The 27,867-nt window shown below is 39.1% G+C and overlaps 2 protein-coding genes and 1 long non-coding RNA gene across 9 annotated transcripts in view; 1 reads left to right on the top strand and 2 right to left on the bottom strand.

Moving 5' to 3' along the window:
- Positions 1-27,867, top strand: part of SUMO1 (small ubiquitin like modifier 1) — a 1,087,495-nt gene that overhangs the window by 246,129 nt on the left and 813,499 nt on the right. The gene's annotated exons all lie outside the window — the stretch shown is intronic.
- On the bottom strand, positions 1,775-17,590 carry LOC126932218 (uncharacterized). Its single transcript, XR_007718138.1, has 2 exons — positions 15,997-17,590; positions 1,775-3,381 (listed from the first exon to the last, which is right to left on the bottom strand). It is a non-coding gene; the product is annotated as an uncharacterized LOC126932218 (long non-coding RNA).
- The window catches only part of CARF (calcium responsive transcription factor), an 82,016-nt gene continuing 72,339 nt past the window's right edge, over positions 18,191-27,867 (bottom strand). For 6 of the 7 annotated variants that reach the window (XM_050750823.1, XM_050750824.1, XM_050750825.1 and 3 more), the window contains 5 exons: positions 27,666-27,828; positions 24,810-24,873; positions 20,507-20,637; positions 19,753-20,122; positions 18,191-18,668 (listed from right to left, as the gene is read on the bottom strand). In XM_050750823.1, coding sequence (XP_050606780.1) covers positions 18,568-18,668; positions 19,753-20,122; positions 20,507-20,637; positions 24,810-24,873; positions 27,666-27,828 — 829 coding nt within the window. In that variant the 3' untranslated portion in view covers positions 18,191-18,567. The remainder of the gene's footprint in view (positions 18,669-19,752; positions 20,123-20,506; positions 20,638-24,809; positions 24,874-27,665; positions 27,829-27,867) is intronic. The other variant, XM_050750826.1, reaches the window with a different exon arrangement.

A 27,867-nucleotide genomic window follows, 5' to 3' on the forward strand; every position in this document is an offset into this window, starting at 1 on the left:
CACAGGGGATAGAGGATGGGGAGAGTTGAGAGATACCACCAAGTAATTTGTATACTTAGGAAAGCTTTCCAGTGGAGAGTGTATCTGAGCTATGTCTTGAAGGAATGTTAGAATTCCAGTGTCCAGAAAGAAAGAATAATTCTGAAAAGAGAATGCCCTGGGTAAAAGCTTGACTCCTGAGAAAATTCTCTTCTGTGTTTTGAGAAAACCATAACTTATTTGATGAGTCTATCTGGCGTAGAAGTAACAAGGTGATCAACTTGGTTGCAACCAACTCACCATGGGTCCCTGAATAAAGCTCAATAATTTACATTTCACTTTGTGTAAAATTAAAAGTTTTTATGCAGGGATGTAACAAGATTAAGAATCTATTTACTGTACTAGACATTGTGATATCTTCCCCAAGGCAACATGTAACCGTGTGTGTGTGTGTGTGCGCACACACATGCACACACACACAACACAGTAATTAAAATTAAGTTGAAACATGAAAGAAGACCACTTCACTTTCATTTGTAATAAACTTCCCATGCTGGCTGGGAAGTTAATTGACAATTAAGATTTCCACATTCCACAGTAGGAAAAATTATTTAATCAAGAGAAAAAAATGAGTTACTGGAAATTCTTGTTTAAAAATTAGCATTTTCTCTTTTTAAATTCTTCTTTCCAAACGTGAAGAAAAGAAAAATTTGAGACTAGGGACATTTGTTCTCCTAAGAAAACAACTTTCGGCCAGGCGCGATGCTCACGCCTGTAATCCCAGCACTTTGGGAGGCCAAGGCAGGCGGATCACGAGGTCAAGAGATGGAGACCATCCTGGCCAACATGGTGAAACGTCGTCTCTACTAAAAAAGAAAAAAAAAACAAAACGCTGGGCGTGGTAGCGCGTGCCTGTAGTCCCAGCTGTTCCGGAGACTGAGGCAGGATAATCACTTGAACCCAGGAGGTGGAGGCTGTGGTGAGCCAAGATTGCCCCATTGCACTCTAGCCTGGAGTCAGAGCAAGATTCTGTCTCAAAAAAAAAAAAAAAAAAAAAAAAAAAAAAAAAAAAAAAAGCAGCTTTCTCGAAGTTCAACCATTCTAGTTCAAATTTAAGTTAATCGATATCTGAGATCTCTTGTTATGCATCAAGGAACATTTTTTTTCCTTACAGCATTATAATACTAAAATAATTAAAAAGAAAAAAAACACAAAAAAACCTTTGTGTAATCTCTACCACTGTACCTGCTCATCTCAATTATTTTCCCTTCGTTTTCCATAGTAAGAGCAAATAATGCACATTATTTCTTGACATTAATCTATCAGCATTCCTAGGAATTACCTCTGGCACTGTGTTTTCTTTTTCCTTTCTTTTTTTTTTTTTTTTTTTTTTTTTTTTTTGAGACAGAGTTTTGCTCTGTCGCCCAGGCTGGAGTCAGTGGTGCAATCTCAGCTCACAGCAACCTCTGCCTCCCAGGTTTAAGCGATTCTCCTGCCTTAGTCTCCCGAGTAGCTGGGACTACAGGCGCGTGCCACTACACCCAACTAATTTTTTCTTGTATTTTTAGTAGAGACGAGGTTTCACCATATTGGCCAGGCTGGTCTTGAACTCCTGACCTCAGGTGATCCACCCACTTCAGCCTCCCAAAGTGCTGGGATTACAGGTGTGAGCCACCGCACCCAGCCCCTAGTTTTTTAGATACTTGTTTGGACTTGTATATTCATTTAATTTATCAGGTAAGATAGTATCAGGTAAATATCTCCTTTTAGTTTTTCTGTTTGAGTAATAAAGCGATTAACAATTATCAATTTATTTGGAATTAAAATTATGAGATTTAGAATTTCTGTGGTAAATGGCTGTAACTATGACTCTGGGCTTTTTCATACCACATCAAAATTTTAACAGTAATAAAATAGGTAACACTTTTTTAAAAAGAATAGATCTGAGATCCAGTAGTTCCTACTTATATTGACAGGTTGACACATATTAAGGCAGTCAACAGTGATTAAAATAGCAAATGTGCCGCAATTTTTAAAAGACATCTCTGAACAAAGTTACATATTTTATTTCTTCTATTTTAGACCCAGGATCTTGCTCTGTTGCTTAGGCTGAAGTGCAGTGACAGGATCACACCTCACTGCCATCACACCCAGCTGATTTTTAAATTTTTTCTAGAGATGGGGGCTCGCTATGGTTGCCTAGACTGGTCTCAAACTCCTGGCCTCAAGCAATCCTCCTGCCTTGGCCTCCCAAAGTGCTGGGATTACAGGCATGAACCACCACACCTGGTCTCCTATTTTACTATAATGGATTTAATATAGGGGAAAAGATCTTTGTTTATTATTACATTCCCATATTTATTTTCTGCCAAAAGGATCATTAGATTGTTTATCATATGATTCATCACCATAAAATAGATTAGTAAATCAAGAAGATTATGGTTTTTCAGCTGTGAATAATCAGATGAAAAATGGTGCCCTAGAGAAATAACAAATAAGGCTGTGGAGAAAAGAGAATGCTTATATACTGTTGGTAGGAATGTAAACTAGTTCAGCCACTGTGGTTAGCTGTTTGGAGATTTCTCAAAGAACTTAGAACTACCATTCAACCCATCAATTCCGTTACTGGGCATCTATTCAAAAGAAAATAAATCATTCTACCAAAAAGACACATGCACTTGTTATGTTCACTGCAGCACTACTCACAATAGCAAAGACATAGAATCAACCGAGGTACCCATCACGTTGGACTGGATAAAGAAAATGTGGTACATATATACAATAGAATACTACATAGCCATAAAAAAGAAGGAAATCATGTCCTTTGTAGCAACATGGATGCAGCTGGATGCCATTATCCTAAGTGAATTAACATAGAAACAGAACGCCAAATACTGCATGTTATCATTTATAAGTGGGAGCTAAACGTTGGGTACTCGTTGACATAAAGATGGCAACAACAGACACTGGAGCCTACTAGAGTGGGGAAGGTGGGATAGGAGAAAATGCTGAAAAACTATTGGGAACTATGCTCACTTCCTTTGGGACCGGATCATCCGCATCCCAAACCTCAGTATCACTCGATATACCCATGCAACAAACTGCACTTGTACCACCTGAATCTTAAAGTTGAGGGCGGGCCTTGGTGGCTCAAGCCTGTCATCCCAGCACTTTGGGAAGACAACTTGAGTTCAGGAGTTTGAAACCAGTTTAGGTAACATAGTGAGACTCTGTCTCTACAAAAAATAAAAAGTAAGAAATTTAGCTGGGTATGGAGGTGCACATCTGTAGTCTCAGCTACTCAGGAAGATGAGGTGGAAGATCCCTTGAGTCCAGGAGGTAGAGGCTGGGGTGAGCCATGATCACACCACTGGACTCCAGTCTGGGCAACAGGGTGAGACCCTGAGTGTAAAAAGAAAAGTTGAAATTATAAGAAAAGGAAATAAGTATGAATTAACCAAAAGTTTGTTTCAGTATACATTTAGAAGGAAAAGGACAGAACATTTAAGAAAAAAATTGGTTTTTTTTTAAACTTGTTTTTTAAATTTCCCAATGAGAAATCAGTCTCTGTAAAGGACATGTCCTTATCTGAATATTTTTTAGAAATAAAAATGACATCACAAAAGCCTAGTTTCCCAATTATATCTCTTTTTGTTTGCAGTTATCCACTCTTATCCTACTAAAAGATTTTGGATGTTATAGTGGATATTGAAAGATCATTTTATTATTAGAAAAAGAGAACCACTGGGGTGGAGGTAGAATGGGGAGTTATTGTTTAATGCATAAAGAGTTTCAGTTTGGCATGAAAAAAATCAGGAAGTGGATAGTGGTGATGGTTGCACAACAGTGTGAATGCACTGAATATCAATGAACTGTATACTTAAAACTTTTTTTTTTTTTTAGACGGAGTCTTGCTCTGTCACCCAGGCTGGAGTACAGTGGTGCAATCTTGGTTCACTGCAACCTCTGCCTCCCTGGTTCAAGCAATTCTCCTGCCTCAGCCTCCTGAGTAGCTGGGACTATAGGCACGCACCACCATGGCTGACTAATTTTTGTATTTTTTAGTAGAGACAGGGTTTCACCGTATCGGCCAGGCTGGTCTCAAACTCCTGACCTCAAGTGATCCACCTGCCTCAGCCTCCCAAAGTACTGGGATTACAGGTGTGAACCACCGCGCCTGGCCTTAAAACTTTTTTAAACTGAATGTTTAATACATTTGTAGGGATAAAAAGAATGCAACAAGAATTAGAATTTTGTAATTACATTAGACATTTATATAGAACATGTTTCAACAGGGCTTAGCGGCTCACCCATGCAATCCCAGCATTTTAGGAACTCCAGGCAGGAGGATCACTTAAGTCCAGGAGTTCCAAACCAGCCTGGGCAACATGTCGAAACCCTGCCTCTACAAAAAATGCAAAAGTTAGCCAGGCGCAGTGGCATATCCAGCTACTCAGGAGTCTGAGGCAGGAGGACCACTTGAGTTGAGGAAGTCAAGGCTATAGTGAGCTGTGTTTGTTCCACTATAGCCTGGGTGGCAAAGCAAGATACTGTCTCAAAAATTACAAAAATAAAATAAAATAAAATAAAAGTTTAATAATTACTACTCTTATGGACAAGCAGCTTCATTGTGTTAGATGGTAATTATATCTTTATGTTTCACATCATTACCACCCGCCAAAACTCCACCCTTCATTTCACTGCACAGACTCACTGCACTGTTCACAGTTAAAACTCTGCTCCACTCCAATTAGAAAAGCCCAAAGAAATTAGAGCAAACAGTAGTCAAATTCATAGGCATGAATGACAGAGAACCAAAGATTTTAAAGTACTGATTTAGTAACAAGAGCATCTACTGGCACAAACCTTCTATTTAATCATATTACTAAAACAGCAATAATAGAAACAAAACGTACATTAATGAAAAAGGAATTCAGGAGTGAAGTCATTAAATATAACTAACATTTATTTTTATTTTTTATTTTTATTTTTTTGAGACGGAGTCTTGCTCTGTCACCCAGCCTGGAGTGCAGTGGCGCGATCTCGGCTCAATGCAAGCTCCACCTCCCGGGTTTACGCCATTCTCCTGCCTCAGCCTCCCGAGTAGATGGGACTACAGGCACCCGCCACCTCGCCCGGCTAGTTTTTCATTATTTTTTAGTAGAGACGGGGTTTCACCGTGTTAGCCAGGATGATTTCGATCTCCTGACCTTGTGATCCACCCGTCTCGGCCTCCCAGAGTGCTGGGATTACAGGCAACAACATTTTAAATATGGATTCCATCAATTTCCTGATTAGTATCAGGTAAATACCTAATTCATCAATCCTGAATTCTGATCTCAGAGAAAAAGGTCAGAGAGGATTACAAAGAAGGTGCTTCATATTATCAAGTCCTTTTTTTTTTTTTTCTGAAACAGGGTCTTGCTGTGTTGCCCAGATGGAAATGCAGTGGTATGATCTCTGCTCACTGAAACCTCAGCCTCCTGGGCTCAAGCAATTCTCCCACCTCAGCCTCCTGAGTAACTGGGACCACAAGTGTACTGCACTACATCCACTAATTTTTGTATTTTTTGTAGAGATGGGGTCTCATCAGGCTGGCCAGGCTGGTCTCGAACTTCTGGTCTCAAGTGATCACCTGCCTTGGCCTCCCTTGATATGGTTTGGCTGTGTCCCCACCCAAATCTCATCTTGAACTGTAACTCTCGCAATTCCCATATGTCGTGGGGGGAACCCAGTGGGAGGTAACTGAATCATGGGGGTGGGTTTTTCCTGAGCTAGTCTCGTGATAGTAAATAAGTCTCACCAGATCTGGTTTAGAAAAATGGGAATTTCCCTGCACAAGCTCTCTCTCTTTGCCTGCCGCCGTCCAAGTAAGATGTGACTTGCTCCTCCTTGCCTTCTGCCATAATTGTGAGGTCTCTCCAGGGTAAGTCTATTAAACCTCTTTTTCTTATACATTGCCCTGTTTCAGGTATGTCTTTATCAGCAGCATAAAAGCCAACTAATGCACTTCTGAAGTGCTGGGATTACAGGTGTGAGCCACCATGCTGGCCATCAGGTCCATTTTCAAAATGATGAAATCCTTTAGAAAAATCACTTTAGGCCGGGCGCGGTGGCTCAAGCCTGTAATCCCAGCACTTTGGGAGGCCGAGACGGGCGGATCACGAGGTCAGGAGATCGAGACCATCCTGGCTAACCCGGTGAAACCCCGTCTCTACTAAAAAATACAAAAAACTAGCCGGGCGAGGTGGCGGGCGCTTGTAGTCCCAGTTACTCGGGAGGCTGAGACAGGAGAATGGCGGAAACCCGGGAGGCGGAGCTTGCAGTGAGCTGAGATCCGGCCACTGCACTCCAGCCTGGGCGACACAGCGAGACTCCGCCTCAAAAAAAAAAAAAAAAAAAAAAAAAAAAAAAAAAAAAAATCACTTTAGTCTTTTTATCAGAGATATCTGTTGGCCCTTTTGTTGGTAATCCATTTATGTCTGCATCCCTACAGTCTACTTTGCCATCTACTTTGCCATTGGATTCCTGCATAGCTTTACTAGGCCATAAATGATGAAGAAAAGGAGAAATCAGAGAGTATGTGGATGGCTCCAGGAATTTTTTGTAGATCCAGCTCAGGGCTAGAATGATGATTCAAAGAATGCACACCATTGTCCCAGGCTTGAACTCCTAGACGTGAGAGCCCAAGCTCTCCATGTGATAAAACTACTCTCCATGTGAAAAAAAAAATAGAGAAAGAAATTTGACCCCTCTGATACTAAAGTAGAAGGCGGGACTCAACTCTGGACCAGATCGAAGACTGGCTGACACAAGGAAGAGGCGAAAGCACTTCTCCATAAAACACAGCCACCAGTGCCATTACAGTTACTCATTCCATGGCAACGACCTGGAAGTTACCACCCTTTTTCTAGAAATTTCTGACTAACCTGTCCCTTAATTTGCATGTAATTAAAAGTGGGTATAAATGTGACTTCAGAACTGCCCCTGAGCTGCTACTCTCCACACAATGCCTATAGGGTAGCCCTTGAATTCCTTCCTAGGCAAAGCCAAGGACCTTCCCAGGCAGAGTCCCAATTTTGGGGCCCACCTGCCATGCAAAACCGTATGCAGGAAACCACTCTAGGTAGACAGTAGACTGTTACAAAAAAAAAGGCAAAACTGTAAAGCTTTTAGTAGATCGTATCTGCATGATCTCTGGATAGGAATTTTTTTTTTAATTGTAAAATACATAAGATAAAATTTGCAGCCCATGCGGTAGCTTATAATTCCAACACTGTGGGAGGCTGAGGTGGGAGGATCCCTTGAGGCCAATAGTTCAAGGACAGCCTGGTCAACATAGGGAGACCCATGTCTCTACAAACATTTAGAGAAAAAATTATTGGCCAGGCACGGTGGCTCACACTTGTAATTCCAACACTTTGGGAGGCTGAGGTGGGCAGATCACTTGAGGTCAGGAGTTCAAGACCAGCCTGGCCAACATGGTGAAACCCTGTCTCTACTAAAAATACAAAAATTAGCCAGGCACAGGGGCAGGCGCCTGTAATTCCAGCTACTTGGGAGGCTGAGGCACGAGAGTCGCTTGAACACAGGAGATGGAGGTTGCAGTGAGCCAAGATCACGCCACTGCACTCCAGCCTGGGTGACAGAGCAAGATTCAGTCTCTAAATAAATAAATAAATAAATGTATTCTTCCTTATGATGAATTTTAATAGTTCATGAATTGTTAAGAGTTAAATCCGGTTATAACATGGTCTATGGAATAAAAAGTCTCGGGTTCAGATCCTAGATTCTTGGCTTTCTAGATATATGATCTTGGGCAAGGTATTTAATCTTTTTGAATTTATTTGCTTTTATATAAAACTGGGGTAATAATATTCAGGCTGGATGTGAGGATTAAGTTATAAAGCATCTGGCACTCAAAAAATGTTATCTAGCTGGGCATGGTGGCTGACGCCTGTAATCTCTACACTTTGGGAGGTCAAGGTGGGAGGATCACCTGAGGCCAGGAGTTGGATGCCAGCCTGGGCAACATATTGAGAGACCAGTCTCTACACAAAATTTTAAAAAGCAGGTTAAGGGCTGGGTGCAGTGGCTCATGCCTGTAATCTCAGCACTTTGGGAGACCGAAGTGGGCAGATCACCTGACGTCAGGAGTTTGAGACCAGCCTGGGCAATATGGTAAAACTCCGACTCTACTAAAAATACAAAATTAGTGGCGCGCGGTGGCGCATGCCTGTAATCCCAGCTATTTGGGAGGCTGAGGCAGGAGAATCATTTGAACCCAGGAGGCAGAGGTTGCAATGAGCCGACATCGCGCCACTGCACTCCAGCCTGGGTGACAGAGCGAGACTCCGTCTCAAAAAATATACATAAAAAATAAATAAAAAGCGGGTTAAGGTGAGAGGATAGCTTGACTTTAGGAATTTGAGGCTGCAGTGAGCCATGATCGCCCCAATGCACTCTAGACTGCGAGACACAGAGAGACTCTGAATTTTTTTTTTCAAAAAGAAAAAGTTATCTATTATTTTATGGAACTTTGTAAGTAATATATGTTAAATGAAGAACATCTTTACTTTCCAGCATTGTTGACAGTCCAAATGCTGCTAAGCTTGGGGAAGGGTAGGCAAGTTAAAAGGAAAGTGCATGTTGCTAGGTAGCAAGTCAGTAGGTAATTCTTTTTGTTGTTGTTGTTGTTTTTGAGATTGAGTCTCGCTCTGTTGCCCAGGCTGGAGTGCAGTGGTGTGATCTTTGCTCACTGCAACCTCCGCCTCCTGGGTTCAAGCAATTCTCTGCCTCAGCCTCCCCAGTAGCTGGGATTACAGGTGCCTGCCACCATGCCTGGCTAGGTAATTCTTTTTTACACTACCGTTTGAAATACTAAGGTTTGTATTGTAGGTATTTTTTTTTTTTTTTTTTTTTGACAGAGTCTCCCTCTGTCGCCCAGGCTGGAGTGCAGTGGTGCGATCTCGGCTCACTGCAAGCTCTGCCTCCCCAGTTCACACCATTCTCCTGACTCAGCCTCCCTAGTAGCTGGGACTACAGATGCACGCCACCACGCCTGGCTAATTTTTTTTGTATTTTTAGTACAGACAGGGTTTCACCGTGTTAGCCAGGATGGTCTCGATCTCCTGACCTTGTGATCCGCCTGCCTTGGCCTCCCAAAGTGCTGGGATTACAGGTATGAGCCACCACACCTGGCTGTATTGTAGGTTTTACATATGTTACTGAAAAAATAAATCATTAAACATATTGTCATTCGCTGTGTAATTTTATGTCTATGTACAAAGTCCATGCAATATTTCAGAAGTTAATATAATTCCCTTTTTATAACAAGTGATTTTGTGCATTTCTGCTCATTTTCTCTTTAAAATAAATGTCTTCAATCCTTTATTATGAGCAGAATTATTTCAAATCTAGGCCAAGTAAGGAAATTTAAGAATCTAAGATATAATGTTCGTGGCTTAATCTCAAATATAATAGTTACTCACCTAAGTATTAGTAGTAGCAGTCTGATACTATCTGCAAGTTCTTATGTCTATATAATTTCAACTCCAAATTATTTATACATGTAATACTAATAAACATATCACTTATTCCCTATAATTCAGTGTCTTCAGCTATTAAATAAGAAAATAATATTTACACTTGGCTCTATCCACAGAAATTTTGTGAAGAAAAATTGAGCAACATGTATACACTTTGAAATAAAAATAAAGTAACAAATCCTATCTTATGAGAAAAATACAAAACTCAAATGATATATAGTATATATAACAGGTTTTTCTACAAACCATGCTTCAATGCTGTCATGGCATACCAACTGATAAACTGCTTTGATAGTTTCCTAGGACTGAAGGTCATCTCATATCTGCCCTGGAGAATACAAGAATAGCTACAGTTTTAACTATTAGTACAGCAGTAAAAACACACAAGGTTTTCCTTGCATGCAACTCTGGATTTCATTCAACTTCTCAAAAATCTTACATCCTCAGTTCACCTTTTTAAAAGTTCTTCACCTCATCCCAGTATTGCTAATGTAGTATTTCACAAATGCTGTCTTATTCATTGGCTTGATATCTCTGAATTTTAACTACTTGATTCAACTGCTGTAATTTGAATTATTTTGCTCCGTCTTTTCAGTTTAATGTTCTAATGTTTTAAGTATAAATGTTTCTCAAAGTGCCCTGGCATTGAGAGTCAAGAAGAGAAAAAAGGGAAAAGATACTATTCCACTGATATTTGTATTAGCAACCAGCTGGCTTCCTCAGAGTTCCTCCTAAAATTCATTAACCATCATTGACATTATTCAAACAAATGAATCCATGCTGCTCACCCTAAAGCACAATGCATGGATTTGCCTGTGTGAAGCCACATGATCTCAAATCAGCATCTTCCCTGTGACCTTCAATTTGGTGTTCCTATTTGAACCCACTGTTTTCAGTCTTTTTTTTTTTTTTTTTTAAAGACAGACTCTCACTCTGTTGCCCAGGCTGAAGTGCAGTGGTGCGATCTCAGCTCACTGCAACCTCCGCCTCCTGGGTTCAAGCAATTCTCCTGTCTCAGCCTCCTGAGTAGCTGAGACGACAGGCGCCCGCCACCACACCCAGCTAATTTTTTTTTGTATTTTTAGTAGAGACCGGCTTTCACCGTATTAGCCAGGATGGTCTCCTGACCTCGTGATCTGCCCACCTCGGCCTCCCAAAGTGCTGGGATTACAGGCGTGAGCCACCGCACCTGGCCAAATTTTTCACTTTTTAAATTCACCTTTGAAACGAGTAGGCAGGTTGTAAAGAATGGGGAATTTCGTGTCCATTTCTTTTTAGATGAAGAGGTCCAAAGTGGTCAATAATTTTCCCCAGGTCATCTGGAAAGGGCAGAATTGTCTGACTCCAAAGTCTTAAAAAGATATTTACTTAGTGTCACTATTGAATCACATGTAGTTACCCAATGACTTTAAATGTACCTAAGATTATCAAATAATTTGTTCTGATATGAAAATTGAAAATTAAGTGGAACATACAAGAAAATCTAGTTATGACATTAGACAAGACAGTGACATTAAGTTTAAATCTGGATCGCCAAACACAAGGTAAGTTTCCCTTGAGTTGATCAATTTAAGTTAAATCAAGTCTCTAACTGAATCATACAAAAATGACCAAAAATGTTCACCAAACTTAGGGGCATATGTTTATGATGATCGAACTTGTAGGTTTTGTGGTTCACATGAAAATCCACTTTAGGAAGTCCAAAGAGCCACATCAAAAAGATAGCCATCTTCCAGAGCAGCTAAAATTCAGATACCCCTGTATAATAAAGAACTATTCAGAGACACATATCATGCATTAAGATAAAGAACTGGCCGGGCGTGGTGGCTCGCGCCTGTAATCCCAGCACTTTGGGAGGCTAAGGCGGGTGGATCACCTGAGGTCAGGAGTTCGAGACCAGCCTGACCAATATGGTGACATCCTGTCTCTGCCAAAAATACAAAAACTGACCGGGCTTCATGGCGTGCGCCAGTAATCCCAGCTACTCAGGAGGCTGAGACAGGAGAATTGCTTGAACCCAGGAGCCTGAGGCAGGAGAATGGCGTGAACCCGGGAGGCGGAGCTTGCAGTAAGCCGAGATCGCGCCACTGCACTCCAGCCTGGGTGGCAGAGCGAGATTCTGTCTCAAAACAAAACAAAACAAAAAAAGTGAAAAATTCATTCCATTGTGTTGGGAGTTAGGTTTCTATTGGAAGAGAGGGGAAAAAAACCCCCATCATGTTGGGAGGATTGGTTAATTGAAAAAATATCAATTTAAACGTATCCTCCGCAACAAAATAATTTCACTATACTAAAAACACATAGGAAAGCTATAGGAAATTTTAGGTAAATGTTTATCTGCTTTCTAGTTGAAGGAGGAGAATTGTTTAAGCACAGAAGTCATCAAAATTAAAAAGCAAACTACAAACCAGGAAAAGTAACAGAGGGTTAATACACTTAATATATAAAACATGTTGCACTTCACACAATAGCCTTGAAGAAAAATGAGATGGACCTAGCATAATGACATGGTAACAAATCTGAGACTAAAGTAGGTGTCCACAATTAAAACAACAAAACTACGCATTACACTGCTATATAATAAAGAATTTGACTTTCCTTTGTCTGTGGTTCCTGACCGTGAATCTTGGAATTTCCCAATTACTATGACTGTCTTTGTTATTCATGAGCGCCTTGAATCACATCTGAGTATATGCAATGAGATGACACATAGTGGGCCCCTAGATAGCATGGGAGCTGGTCATGCTAGAAAAACCAAACATCTAATTGGGTTGGGGCTTTGGGCCAATGATACCAACCCAGCCTTCAGTCCTCCAGGAAAGACAGGAGGACTGAAGAATGAGTTCAGTCATGGGCCAATGATTCAATCAATCATGCCTATGTAATAAAACCCCCATGAAAACTCTGGACATGGTGAATACATTGATATGAAAAGTGAATAACACGTCCTGATTCTACAAGGAGAGGGCACAGAGGTTCTGCATTCAGGACCCTCACAGACCTCATCTTATGTATCTGTTCATTTGGTCATTTCTGGTTTGTATCCTTTCTAATAAAACTGTGGTTTTAAGTATAGCACTTTGCTGAGTTCTGTGAGTTGTTCTAGCAAATTATCAAACTTAAAAGGGGATGTGAGAACCTCTCAGATTTGTAGTCAGTTGAAAGCACAGGTGGAGGTGGGCACGTTGGCTCACGCCTGTAATCCCAGCACCAGTACTTTGGGAGGCCAGCAGATCACCTGAGGTCAGGAGTGCAGAGACCAGCCTGGCCAACATGGCGAAACACCATCTCTACTAAAAAATACAAAAATTAGCTGGGTGTGGTAGCACATGCCTGTAATCCCAGCACTTTGGGAGGCCAAAGTGAGTGGATAACCTGAGATTGGGAGTTCAAGACCAGCCTGGCCAACACGGTGAAACCTCGTCACTACTAATAATATAAAAATTAGCCAAGTGTGGTGGTGGGCACCTGTAATTCCAGCTACTTGGGAGGCTGAGGCAGGAGAATTGTTTGAACCTGGGAGGCAGAGGTTGCAGTGAGCCGAGATCGTGCCATTGCACATTAGCCTGGGTGACAAGAGCAAAACTCCATCTCCAAAAAAAAAAAACAATTTAAAAGTGGGTGAGCTATGATGCTGGTTGTGGTTAAAAAAAAAAGAATAAAAAACAAATAAGAAAACAAAAATAAAAGTAGGCGAGGCTGGGCACGATGGCTCGTGCCTGTAATCCCAGCACTGTGGGAGGCCAAGGTAGGTGGATTGCTTGAGCCCAGGAGTTTGAGACTAGCCTGGGTAACATGGTGAAACTCCATCTCTACAAAAAATTAGCCAGGCATGGTGTGCATGACTGTAATCCCATCTACTAGGGAGGCTGAGGTAGGAGGATTACTTGAGCCTGGGAGGCGGAGGTTACAGTGACCTGAGATCACACCACTGCACTCCAGCCTGGGTGATAGAGCAAGACCCGGTCTTTTTTTTTTTTTTAAAAAAAAGGTGGGCAAAAGATTCAGACACATCAATAAAGAAGATACAGAGATAGAGATGGCAAATACAACACGAAAAGATGCTCAGTAGTGGTCAGTTATTAGAGAAATGGAAATTAAAACCACAGTAAGATACTACTACCCACCTATTAAAATCTCTAAAACCTAAAAACTGTTCATAACAAGTGTTGGCTAGGATATAGAGAACCTGGAACTTTCATACACTGTCGGTGGGAATATAAATTGTCACAATCACTTTGGAAAATCATTTGGCAGTTTGTTAAAAAGTTAAATATATACCTAACATATGACTCAGGTATTCTACTCCTAGGTATTTGCCCAAGAGAAATGAAAGCATAAGTTTATACAAAGACTTGTACACAGATATTCATGGAAACTTTATTCATAATAGCCTAGAACTATTAATGTCTATCATCAAAAGAATAAACAAATTATGATATATTCATAAAATGTAATACTACTCAGCAGCAAATAAGTGATTTATTCATAAATGCTACAATATAGACAAATTACAAAATTACTATGCTGAGTGACAAAAGCCAGACCAAAAAAGGATCATACTATATACTATATGATTTCATTTGTAGCAAACTGATCTTAAAGAAAGCAGATCAGTGGTCTGGTGATGGTGGGGTCAGGGGCAAGGAGGATTAAGAAAGAATGGATCACAAAAAGGTACTATGAAACTTTGAGAGTGATGAATATGTTCATTACCTTGCTTATGGTGATGACTTCGTGGCTGTATACATATGCCAAAACTTATCAGATTGGGTATTTTAATACGTACAGTTTATTGTATTTCAATTATACCTCAAGATATTTAAAAATAAAATCCCTCCTGGTACATGATTCACACTCTGTACTCTGGGTTTTAGTATTCTTATACGCATATCACATTACCAAAGGTTTTCCATATTAACCATACAAATTATTTATTTTTCTCAGGAATCACTTTAGCATCCATTAATAAATAAATGAGTTTTTTCTATTCCCAAAGTTTTAAGAATTCAGTCAGTAATGAATACTTGTATTATTCAACAGTAAAATTCATAGATAACATGTATGTGGCAAAAGTATACTAAGGCTTTGTCCTTATGACTAAGTTAATTAAGTAGAAAGATAGATTTTTAGATATTAAAACAGTGTATCATTTAAAATGTTTGATGTCTAAGCCAGCTGATGGAGAAGAGCCAATGCAGTATCCCTTCTGGAGAGATTAAGATTTCCAAGGTGCTCAAAAACAGGTACAGAGTGGAAAAAAGTTTTAAAAAAAGCAAAGAGGGAAAAATTAATAATCCCTTCACTTTTGATCACATACTTTGTCATTACTCCTAAAATATAAAGCTGTACTTGAAAATGTCATGGTGCCAAAACATGGCAGGGGCAGGGGGGGAGGCGGAAATAATTACTTATTACACACATTGTTTTAAAATGTTGATGCTTGGCTGAGTTGCAGGGTATTAAATGCATATATATCTCCCCAAAACGTAATGCTAACAGGAGTTACTGGTAGTTATGCTTAAAACTTTCAGCTTCCAAACTGGACATAAATCTCTGGCCAAAATTCTCAGGTATTCAAGTGTTTATTCAGCATCTTCAAGATGAACAAAATTGCCACTATCTCTAAGAAAAATATAAAAAGAAAACTAACAAGTATAAGAAAAAAAAAGGATTTTTAATGAAAAAAATACATGATAACAAGGACACTATACATCAAGTTGCTATATATATATATATACATATGCACACACATTTTTTAAACCTTTTTTAAACCTGGTACAAGTTAAACAACATCTTTCTAATACCCACATGATTAAGTATGTATTCTGACAGGATATAAAGAAGATGAAACACAAGCTGGTGGGCCTCAGAATTAGAAACTCTAATGCAGGACCAGATCCCAAAAGCTGTTTTCTATCACTTTTGTGACATTTAGGAAACATTTACCTTGCATAAGATATAAAAGCTTTTCCTTTTAAGTCTACTAATTGTTTGTACAGAAAATCACTATTGAGGGAAAGATCCACCATGGCTGTGTTTATCTATAATTCACTGTAGTATATACAAAGTTCACTTGGAAGTTGGGAATGTGAAAACTATAATGAATAAATAAGCTGAGCTGTAATTGTGAATTTCTTACTGCTAATTTTGAATGTCCAACTCACACCTACAGATATTACACCTTACAATACATGACACACACAAAAAACATGTCAAACTTTGCTGTAGAGCTGTTAGAGAAAGCCAATATAGATACTGAAAATTTTAGGAGCTTGTATTTAATACTCTATACATTTCAAAATAATTAAACATTTTAAGTATGTAAACATAGTTTTCAAAAAGTGATGCTGAGCACCTTTAAACACAATACTGATACACTGTGACTAAACATGCATTTAGATGACAATGGATTTTTAAAATCTCATTTAAAAATCATTTTTAAAGAGCTACTCATTGAAATACTTACATGAAAATATTGATAGCTCCAGTTTCTACCTAAAAACCAAAAGAGTATATAATTAGGGATTTAAACTTTTCTTCATGCTCTTGGTTTTTGTGGGGTTTTGTTTTTTGGTTTATTTGTGGGAAAGTTGCTCTGTAACTTTCTGTCTGATTAAAAAACAGTATCAGAAGAGACATTCACATAGAATGAAGTGAGAAAAATATTATTTTTCTAACTATACCAAAGTTTGAGTCCTCTGGCACGTCTCATCCTCACAGGTAACTGACTAGAATTTGTATATTAACAAGCACTTCTCCTTAGCAGCTCAACATCAAAAAAGAAAGGAATGCCTCCAAAAGACTGAGTTCAATTGGTGAAATAGCTAATAATAAACCATTACCACTATTATCACTATTGAGAGGTAAAGATTTATTATTTAGAATCTTGAAAGAAAAGGATTCCATAAAAACTAGAAACAACAAATGAAAAGAATATTACCTACAGTGCAACACTAAACTATAAATTAATTTGGACTTATTCCTTTTATATACACACAGACTAAGAGAAATCTGGATTTGAGGTAATTAAGAGTTGTGTTTAACTTAGTGTAACATAATCAAATTTGGCAACCTGCCTGTATAAAATGCCAACATCAAATATTTTCAATTCATAGGAAAAAGAAAAGTAATTTTTATTAAAAATCATACATAACTAAATATTAGCTTTGCATTAAAAAGGGTATAAATAATAAACTTTACATTAAATAAAATATAAATCTAAAGAGCAACGAATATTAGAATTCCACCTACCTCTACTATAACAGTACTTTATATTTAGATACATGTCATGTACCTGAAACAAAATCAATTAAGAATGGGAGGCTGGACTTAGAAAAGCCAAAAGTGACTCATATTCATGTAAAGTATTAAGGTTAAATTTGATATTATATTGTGCATGCTTTGAATATTAAACATTGATATCCATTTAAAATCTTTATTTTTAAAATATAAAATATACCCACAAATGGTCTCTGGAGAAACAAAAGCCTTTAGGTTAATTTCCTGAAATTATAGTTGATATTTCTAGTTTACCAATCTTTTTTTTTTTTTTTTTTGAGATGGAGTTTCTCTCTTGTTGCCCAGGCTGGAGTGCAATGGCGCGATTTTGGCTCATTGCAACCTCCGCCTCCAGTGTTCAAGCGATTCTCCTGCCTTAGCCTCCCAAGTAGCTGGGATTACAGGCGCCCACCACCACACCCAGTTAATTTTTGTATTTTTAGTAGAAATGGGGTTTCACCGTGTTGGCCAGGCTGGTTTTGAACTCCTGACCTCAGGTGGTCTACCCACCTAGGCCTCCCAAAGTGCTGTGATTACAGGCATGAGCCACCATGTCCAGCCTAGTACCAATCTTTAGACAACAGATGCTTATAATGAATATACTGCTTAGTACTTATTTGGTATTTGAAGTTAATATACTTACTTAACAAAGAAAATATCCCAGATCAGATGTTTTAAAGTTTTAAATATAAACTAAATTTTAAACTATAAATACTTACCTTAAAATACTAGAAATCCTAATACCCCATCAATTCAGTAAGAGCTCTGGCAGAAAATGTAACTACAAATGTAACTACATAGAAAAATGTAACTACAAATCAAATTATTTTTTAACCAGCGCTGGATCTTCATTACAAAATAAGGGGGAAAAAAAATCCTCTGCTGTCATCAAAAAGTTTCCCAAATTATCTGTAAACACCAAGGAATTCTATTATTCTTTTTTCAATTCTCTCAATTTCTACATCTTTCTACCTATAGTATTTTACTTCCAATTTAGCACAAAGCCATGCTACATATGTTGATTTCTGTTGCTTATCTGATTAATTCAAGTAAAAATCCTCAGTACTTACCAAGACACTTTAAATTTCTATTGGATAACCACTAATATACTATTGGTTTGTAGTTAAAAGTACAAAAATTAGAAGGGAAGTGGCTAAAATGCAACTGCACAGTCTCCGCAGATATAGCTGCTGGACTTTGTGTTATGATGTAAAACCGAATACTTCATCTTTCTTAATGAGATAGATTATAAACATTTTCTTACCTGTCTGGCAATTAAAAATTTCTTCACAACTTTAAAGAGAGAACAAGTTTCTTCAGAACTTAAAAAAATTCATGATATACATACACACATACAAACATACATTCACACAATGGTGCTGTTGCTGTTGATCTTTTCTGTTTTGTAAGAACCAAAATTGAGTATTTCCAAGGATAAGTTAACTAAACTATTTGTGTCCAGACTGTATTACTGTGGATAAGTTCAAAAGAGCTTTTGAAATACTGGCCTTATTAGATAATCAAAGAGCATAAAAATTATACAAAATAAGAAGAGTAAAACATCTCTTAAGGAAGGTAAAAATATGGAACTGGCAACAAATACATCAGTTTTAAATAAAAGCTTCTCATCAAACTGGTCTTCAGTCCAATTATCTCAATGCCACGCTTTGACTATATTCATCTTCTTTTCTAAGACATCAGAAGTCACCAGAGTTGTAAATTCTGAAAAGCTTCAATAATTTATATAGCAGATAATTTCTTATAGTCCACAATTTTTTTTTGCTTCCATAGACAATGCTGGTTCTTTGGGTTCTTGCTTAACTTGGTTCACAGAAATGGTACCTTCTGGATTTTCTTCAACTTTAAAAACAAACAGAAAAATCCTAAAAGTTAACATATTTCATGACACTGGAAGAGAGGGGAAAATATTTTATATTCTAAAAATAACTTCTGTGAAAACTTTTTTCAAAGCAAACTGCAAATCTTTTCCCACAAAAGTGCCCACTCCAGAACAATTTGTGTGCAAAGAAGTAACAGATAAAGTAGGAGATAACAGAGTTTACCTCTATGTTGACAGAGATTAGTAATAAAGTGAAGGTAACAAGGTCTTAGGTTAAACCTAAATGCCCAAGTCTTACTAGTTCCCTTTCAACTCAACATTTACTTTGTAATTCCAAATCTTCCTTTCAGCCAGGTGCAGTGGCTCACTCCTGTAATCCCAGCACTTTGGGAGGCTGAGGTGGGAGGACTGCTTGAGCCCAGGAGTTCGAGACCAGCCTGGGCAACATAGTGAGTCCCCATCCCTTTAATAAATAAATAAATAAATAAATAATTTGCCCATTATGGTGGCATGTGCCTATGGTCCCAGCTACTTGGGAAGCTGAGGTGGAAAGATCGCTTGAATCAAGGAGATCAAGGCTGCAGTGACCTGTGATTGCATCATTGCACTCCAGCCTGGGTGACACAATGAGACTCTGTCTCAAAACAACAAAAAACCAAAAATGAAAATCTTCCTTTTAACCTTTATATATGCGTACTTCATTTCACTCTTCTTTGTGTATGTGTGCATATATCAATTCTTCCATAATAACCTTTGCATGAAAATAGTTTTCCTTGTTTAATTTTTTCCTATTTTTTTTCATGTACTCTAAAATGACCTTCCTGGTTTCACATTACCACAGATTTTCCATGGAAAACAGGTAATTAGGGAACAGTAATTTCTACGGCATTAAATAATTAGAAATAAGGAGAAGAAAAAAATTTAAGCTTAAAAGTTCTAAAACTCAGGCTAATGAAATCTCCTCCTTCTCTCTCATAATTTTGCTTCACTTATATAATATCAGAGACCCACTGGGAAGAAATAATAGTTTTATTTATAGTATAATACAGTGTTGATAATCCACAAAGGTTACAACAATAACATCATAAATTGATTTCAACTTACTAAGAGCTGAGTGGTTGTCTATAATCTGTATTGGAATAGTCTGCACATCTCCCAACAGAATTCGATGAACAGTTCCTTCCAGATTCCCTGTATCCTCAACACCTCCAACTTCTACCAGCTGGTCCATTGCAACTAGATTTTGATCTGGTTCTGGAAGGTTACCCATGGTGGAGGCAGTACCATTGTTTTGGGTTAGGCATGTATCTCTTTGAAGGCTATGACTTTGACCAAGCAGTAGAGAATTATTATTCATTACAGCACTTCCTATTGGATCCAGAAGTCCTGAAGGACTAGAGGATGGCTGGTTATTTACTGATATCAGAGCTGGTGATTCATCAGGAGAGGTGAACCTTGGTTGTAACTGCAAACCCTTTTAAACCAAAAAGAGTTATATCAAAATGTTTGAATTTACCATGTATGATATTCTCATAGGATATACTATTCTTTTGACAAAAAATCCAAACAAATAAAAAGAGTATGGTTACAAATAAATATTAAATGAAGAAAGAAACAAGAATCAAGGGAAAAGTAGTACAACTAAATTTATTGCATTCATAGTCAACCTTAAACTTTTAAAAAACATACTGTTTGAGTTATCTTAAATCAAGAAACAAAAAGATCAGGAAATTAACAATTAAAACATATTTGATCATTATTATAATTCTGTAACAATTCTCTAAAATCCCTAGAAGAAGAGGTGAAGTGAGGAATAAAGAGAAGGACCTCAAATCTGGATATTTTACTGGATACCTACCTGCAGTTGTGTAAATATTTTGGGCTGAAATGAGGAGAGTGAGGAGAGCAAGTGGGTTGGCTCAGGAGACAAAGAACCCCCTGTCTGATTTGTTTCCACTTTGGTGGTAATTGATTCTCCTGGTGAATTTCCTAAATTATATTAAAGAAACTATTAAAACAAAATAATTTTTATGGCTTCTCTGAAGTCATAAAAATACTTTATTACAACCCTTTCTATCAGAACTAAAATAGGAACTAATTTCAAAGTTGCAAAGGACTTCAGTAAGTCATCTAGCCCAAGGGTCCCTGACCCTACCAGTCTGTACCTTGTTAGGAACTGGGCTGCACAGCAGGAGGTGAGCATGGGGCAAGCAAGCCTTACTGCGTGAGCTCTACCTCATGTTAGATCAGCAGAGGCATTAGATTCTAGGATCTAAGTTGCATGCTCCTTATGAGAATCTAATGCCTGATGATCAGAAGTGGAAGAGTTTCATCCCAAAACCATCCCCCCAACTCTCCACCCTGGGTCTGTGGAAAAATTGTGTTCCACAAAACTGGTCCTTGATGCCAAAAAGGCTGGGGACTGCTGATGTAGCCCACTATTTGCAGAACCTGGCAGATAATGAGAATCTCTAAGGGATGTTTAAGAAAATATAGATTCCTCGGTTTAACCTCCATTAATTTTAATTTGGTAGATCTAGAATGGGATTCTCCCTCCATATCCATGGGAGACTGGTTACAGGACCTCCGCCAGAAATAAAAATCTGCAGATGCTCAGTTCCTGATATAAAATGGCATAGTATTTGCATATAATCTAAGCATATCCTCCCACAAACTTTAAATCCTCTCTGGATTACCTATAATACACAATACAAGGTAGAAGTCCTCCAATATACTTTAAATCATCTCTAGATTATAAGAAGGAAAAAATATATGTACATGTTTGGTACACATCCAATTAAAAATACATTTTTTATCAGTGGTTTGTTGAAGCCATGGATACAGAACCCATAGATACAGAGGCACAACTATATATACATATTTTTTTACCTTGAAATACACTATATCTGTAACTCGAATCTAGTCTGTTCTCTGTACTATAATGCTGGACTATACTAAGCTTCTCTAGATGTGTGAAATCTAAGGAGCTTCTCAATTAACATCAAACTTAATTCACCTTTTGTAGCCCTAGTAACTAGGACAATACCTGGAAAAATTGGTCTTTAATGATAACAGCATTAAATTTATTTCAATAACTCATTTTGGTATAAATGAATAAAAATTAAAACTGTTTTCTTAATATCTCAAATTTGAACTAATTGTTGGGAATGTGAATCATTCTCATGTAATTCTTATATGTTAACTCACATATATTCATCTCTTTAAGTCAATGAAGAACTAATTATCAGCCAGGTGAAGTGGCTCACGTTTGTAATCTCAGCTCTTTGGGAGGCCGGGGCAGATGGATAACTTGAGACCAGGAATTTGAGACCAGCCTGGGCAGCATGGTGAAACCTTGTCTCCAGTAAAAATACACAAATTAGCCGGGTGTGGTGGCATGTGCCTGTAGTCCCAGTTACTTGGGGGGCTAAGGTGGGAGGATCGCTGGACCACGGGAGGCAGAGGGTACAATGAGCCAAGATCGTCCCACTGCACTCAAGTATGGGTGACAGAGTGAAATCCTTTCTCAAAACAGAAAAAGAAAACCTAATTATCAATGAATATTTATTGCTTCCATACTAATTTTAAAATGGCCATAGTATCAGAGAAGAATGGATTTAAGTACTAGCTTTCTGTGTGACCTTCAATATGCTATATAACTCAGTTTCTTTTCTTTCTTTCTTTTTTTTTTTTTTTGAGACAGACTCGCTCTGTTGCCCAGGCTGGAGTGCAGTGGCACAATCTCGGCTCATTGCAACCTCTGCTTCCCGGGTTCAAGCGATTCTCTTGCCTCAGCCTCCTGAGTAGCTGGGACTACAGGCATGTGACACCATGCCCAGCTAATTTTTGTATTTTTAGTAGAGACAGGGTTTCACCATGCTGACCAGGCTAGTCTTGAACTCCTGACCTCAGGTGATCCACCAACCTTGGCCTCCCAAAGTGCTGGGATTACAGGCGTGAGTCACTGCATCCATCCTATAACTCAGTTTCTAAACTTTAGCTTCCTCATCTGTAAAATCAGCATAAGAGTCCTTTCTCAATGGACCACTGAGAGGACTAAATAGCACTCAAGCATTTCTTGGCTTCTTCATTATTAATGTCCTTTTACTTCACTACTGTAGTCACCCACCACTATCATCATACTCTGGATGATCCTACCTCTAACATCTGAAGTTCAAACAGCTCATTCTCTGATCACAACCTCTTATTTTTTTATTTTTATTCTGTTTTCGAGATGGAGTCTTGCTCTGCTATCCAGGCTGGAGTGCAGTGGCGTGATCTCGGCTCACTGCAACCTCCACCTCCCGGGTTCAAGCGATTCCCCTGCCTCAGCCTCCTGAGTAGCTGGGATTACAGGCATGTGCCACCATGCCCAGCTAATTTTTATATTTTTAGTAGAGACGAGGTTTCACCATGTTGGCCAGGCTGGTCTCAAACTCCTGACCCCAAATGATCTGCCTACCTTGGCCTTCCAAAGTTCTGAGATTACAGGTGGGAGCCACTGTGCCCAGCTACAATCTCTTATTCTTCCAGAGATTTTGCTCAGGCACTTCACTACAATTGTTCTTCAACCTCATGTGAACCTCCAGTCAATTAATCCCTCAGTTTTCTTCAGATCCATCAACCTCTTTCTTAATAAAATTCTTTCCCCAACCAGCCTACAGTCCTAGGTCTATAATTTCAGTTACTCTTTCACAAGTACCTAAACTCTCTTGCCTCTCTGTCCTTTGGTCATATCCCTCAAGTAAAACCCTAACTCTGCATAAAAATGGCTTTCCTTCCCAATACATGGGAAGCTGAATGCCACTGAAAAAGAAACTCACTAATTCTACTAATACCAATTCTTTTATTAACTTTGATTGGACCTTCACCTGTATCTGGCAATGTTTTACTCTCTATCCAGGATAGTTTCTAATTTGCATTTCCCTCAAATCCATGCCACCCTTCTTCAAACCTTTCCTTATCCTTAGCACTCTTACAGAGAAAAGGGAAGCCAACAGAAGTTTCAACTTCCCATCACCATCTTCATCTATCTTTTAAGTTCTCTACTCTCTTAAAATACCTTCCCTCAACCCCATTTGCCATCGCAAAATTCCTGAAAAAGTGGCGCACTTTTTAAGGAGTCCCTACTCCTTCTTCATCTCCCATTCACCCTTCAATCACCCCAATATGGCTTCCTCCCAATCCACTCCACTGAAATGGCTCAGATACTCAGCTTTACAAACCTAGTAAGTCCTTTATTCTCTCTCCTGCCCTACCAATGCTCTATTCTTTCACCAGTGTTGCTGAGCTCAGTAAATGCTATCAGTCAGTTGCTCATTATAGATATTCAGAGGTTTGGTCAGGCGCAGTGGCTCACGCCTGTAATCCCAGCACTTTGGGAGGCCAAGGTGGGTGGATCACCTGAGGTCAGGAGTTTGAGATCAGATTGGGCAGCATGCCAAAACCCCATCTTGACTAAAAATACAAAAATTAGCCAGGTATGGTGGTGTGTGCCTGTGATCCCAGCTACTTGGGAGGCTGAGGCTGGAGAATCACTTGAACCCGGGAGGCGGAGGTTTCAGTGAGCCGAGATTGCACCACTTCACTTCAGCCTGGGTGACAGAGTGACACTGTGTCTCAAAAACAAAAAAAGAAATTCAGAGGTTTAACTTTATATAGGGGGTGAAGTTACAAATGTACTTAAAACAAAAGAGTTTACAATTTGAGTACTAAGAGGAGTTTGCCACGCAGAAGAAAAAAGACATTTCCAGAAGAGAGAACAAATGCAAAAGGGTAGAAATAAGTTTGGAATATTGAAAGGGCACAGCAGTAAGAACACAGGAGAAAAAATAACCATAAAAAATGGACCATAGTTCCCGGATCAGGGCATCTTAGGGTTATGACTACTGGAATTAGCCAGACTTATAGTGAATTAGCTACAGTTAACTGTGCTAGTTATCAGCTTCAAAATTTCAGTCATAAAAAAGCATTAAAAGCAAAGTATAAGAGGAAATTAAAATAGCAGGAAGTATGTTGATAAACCATAACAAAGCTGCTCCTACGTCTTTGGATCCTGGTTTCCTTATCTATAAAATCTGATTAGATGACATAGTATCTTAAGTTCCTTCCAGTTAAACACCGTTTGAATTTATATTTTAAACGTATTCAAGAAAACCTACCTTCTGCAAATGTAACCGTCACGGTCTCTTTGAGAATATTCCCACTGTCCGTAGTCCATTGAAGCTGAAATGGAAACATTTATTTCAGTAAAAATAAAGCTCTTATATTGAAAAATATCTTAAGACGTCATTACAACTGTCGCATTTTATTCATAGTATGTGATTTATTCTGCTACTCTCTTCACTTGTTCACATTCTCCAAGCACAAGTATACTTTACTATACAAATATATTAAATTCCTGAGTTTAGATAGCAGGAATTTAGACAAGTGTAGATGACAAGGACTACTTCTAACATTTAGATAGTGAATAATTAAGAGTTATTGGGCTGGGTACAGTGGGTCACGCCCATAAGGCTTGGGAAGCCAAGGCTAGAGAAGTGCTTGAGGCCAGGAGTTTGAGATCAGCCTGGGCAACAAAGTGAGACTCAGTCTCTACAAAAAATTAAAAAATTAGCTAGGTGTGATGGCTGGTGCCCGTAGCTCCAGCTGACAGGAGTCTAAGGTGGGAGGACTGCTTGAGTCTTGGAGGTCATGGCTGCAGTGAGCCATGATTGTGTGAGCGCACTCTGGCTGGGCGACAGTGAAACTCTATCTTAAAAAAAAAAAAAGAAAAAAGACAAAGAGTTATAGATTGCAAGAAACAGTTTTGGCTTTTAAAATATCCATATTTTTTTAGATACTGCATTTGGATAACAGAAGTTAGGAGAGCAAAAGATATTGCACCTCAGATTTAATGGCATAATCACTGGCTGTATTGTAATTAGTTGTTTCTGGGTAATTAACATCTTCAGAGTAGGCAAAATTTTCACAGAAATGACTAATATTCAGGGAGAAACTACCATATCAAACTATGAGTTAAGGTCGGGCGTGGTGGCTCATGCCTGTAATCCTAACACTCTGAGAGGCCGAGGAGGGCAAATCACGTGAGATCAGGAGTTCAAGACCAGCCTGGTCAACATGGTGCAACCCGTCTCTAATAAAAACAAAAAATCAGCTGGTCATGGTGGCTAAAACCTGTAATCCCAGCTACTTGTGAGGCTGAGGCAGGAGAATTGCTTGAACCTGGGAGATGGAGGTTGCAATAAGCCAGGATCATGCCACTGCAATCCAGCCTGAGCAAGAAAGAGAGACTCTGTCTCAAAAAAAAATAAAAAATAAAAAAATAAGTATGAGTTCAACTGATATCCATAGATGACATATGGAATCAACGTTATCACTTTGGGCAATCAGGTATGAACAACTGGATGGATGGATGGATGGATGGATGGATGGATGGATGGATGTTTAGTTATTTATTGAGATGGAGTTTTGCTGTTGTCACCCAGGCTGGAGTGTGATGGCATGATCTCGGCTCACTGCAACTTCTGCCTCCCGGATTCAAGTGATTCTCCTGCCTCACTCTCCTGAGTAGCTGGGACTATAGGCACCTGCCACCACGTCCAGCTAATTTTTGTATTTTTGGTAGAAATTTAGTTTCACTGTGTTGGCCAGGCTGGTCTCGAACTCCTGATCTCAGGTGTTCCACCTGCCTCAGCCTCCTAAAGTGCTAGGATTATAGGCACGAGCCAATGCACCCGGCCCAAACAACTGTATTTAAATTTGCCCATTTATTAAAAAAGGGAGGGGAAATATATACATAGTACTCAATAAATGTCTGTTAAATTAGTAAGAATAATTTTTACAGAGAAAATACATGTTGATTTTAAAATAAAGATTAGTGGTTTTCTGTTGTTGTTGTTTTTGAGATGAAGTCTCACTCAGTCTCCCAGGCTGGAGTGCAGTGGTGCTATCTCAGCTTACTGCAACCTCTGCCTCCCAGGTTCAAGTGATTCTCCTACCTCACCCTCCCAAGTAGCTGGGATTACAGACACGCACCACCACACCCAGCTAATTTTTTTTTGTTTTTTAAGATGGAGTCTCACTCTGTTGCCCAGGCTGGAGTAAAGTGGTGTGATCTCGGCTCACTGCAAGCTCTGACTCCCGGGTTCACGCCACTCTCCTGCCTTAGCCTCCCAAGTAGCTGGGACTACAGGCGCCCGCCACCATGCCCGGCTAATTTTTTGTATTTTTAGTAAAGATGTGTTAGCCAGGATGGTCTTGATCTTCTGACCTTGTGATCTGCCCACCTCGGCCTCTCAAAGTGCTGGGATTACAGCCGTGACCCACTGCGCCCAGCCACACCCAGCTAATTTTTGTATTTTTAGTAGAGACGGGGTTTTGCCATGTTGGTCAGGCTGGTCTTGAACTCCTGACCTCAGGTGATCTGCCCGCCTCGGCCTCCCACAGTGCTGGGATTACAGGCATGAGCCACTGTGCCTGGGTAGTGTTTTTATTATAGAGTTGGAATTCACTGATTTTTCTTCTTGTGAAAGTAATAAAAAACTTTTAGTCATTTTCTAAACATTCAGAGTATTTACATTTTAAGAAAAAGATGCTATACATATATATACATTTTTGAGACAGAGTCTCGCTGAGTCTCCCAGGCTGGAGTACATGGTGCAATCTTGGCTCACTGCAACCTCCACCTCCTGAGTTCAAGTGATTTTCCTGCCTTAGCCTGCTGAGTAGCTAGGATTACAAGCGCCCACCACCAGGCCCAGCTAATCTTTGTATTTTTAGTGGAGATGGGGTTTCACCGTGTTGGCCAGGCTGATCTCAAACTCCTGACCTCAGGCGATCCACCCGTCTTGGCCTCCCGAAGTATTGGGATTACAGGCATAAGCTACCACACCGAGGCTATTATATTTTCTTATACTGCAGTTATTCAGATGGCCTAACCGTAGCCATTCTTATTAGACTAAATATTAACAGAAGCTGAGAAACTCTGTAATAAGGAATTATGGTTGTAATCATACCGTTGCCGGAATAATCTCTGAGTTATATACCATATCTCCATTTCTCAAGGATTTCTGTACCTCATGGATGTGATTTTTTAGATCATTTACAGTTGGAAAAAAAGATAAATTATGTCTTTCAGGTACCTCATCGGGTTTGAACAGTTCCCTTTCCACAAATTTTCTGTAAAGAATACAAAATGGAATAAAGACATAAACTATT

Source organism: Macaca thibetana, chromosome 12 (genome assembly GCF_024542745.1).
Source record: "Macaca thibetana thibetana isolate TM-01 chromosome 12, ASM2454274v1, whole genome shotgun sequence".
Taxonomy (NCBI): domain Eukaryota; kingdom Metazoa; phylum Chordata; class Mammalia; order Primates; family Cercopithecidae; genus Macaca; species Macaca thibetana.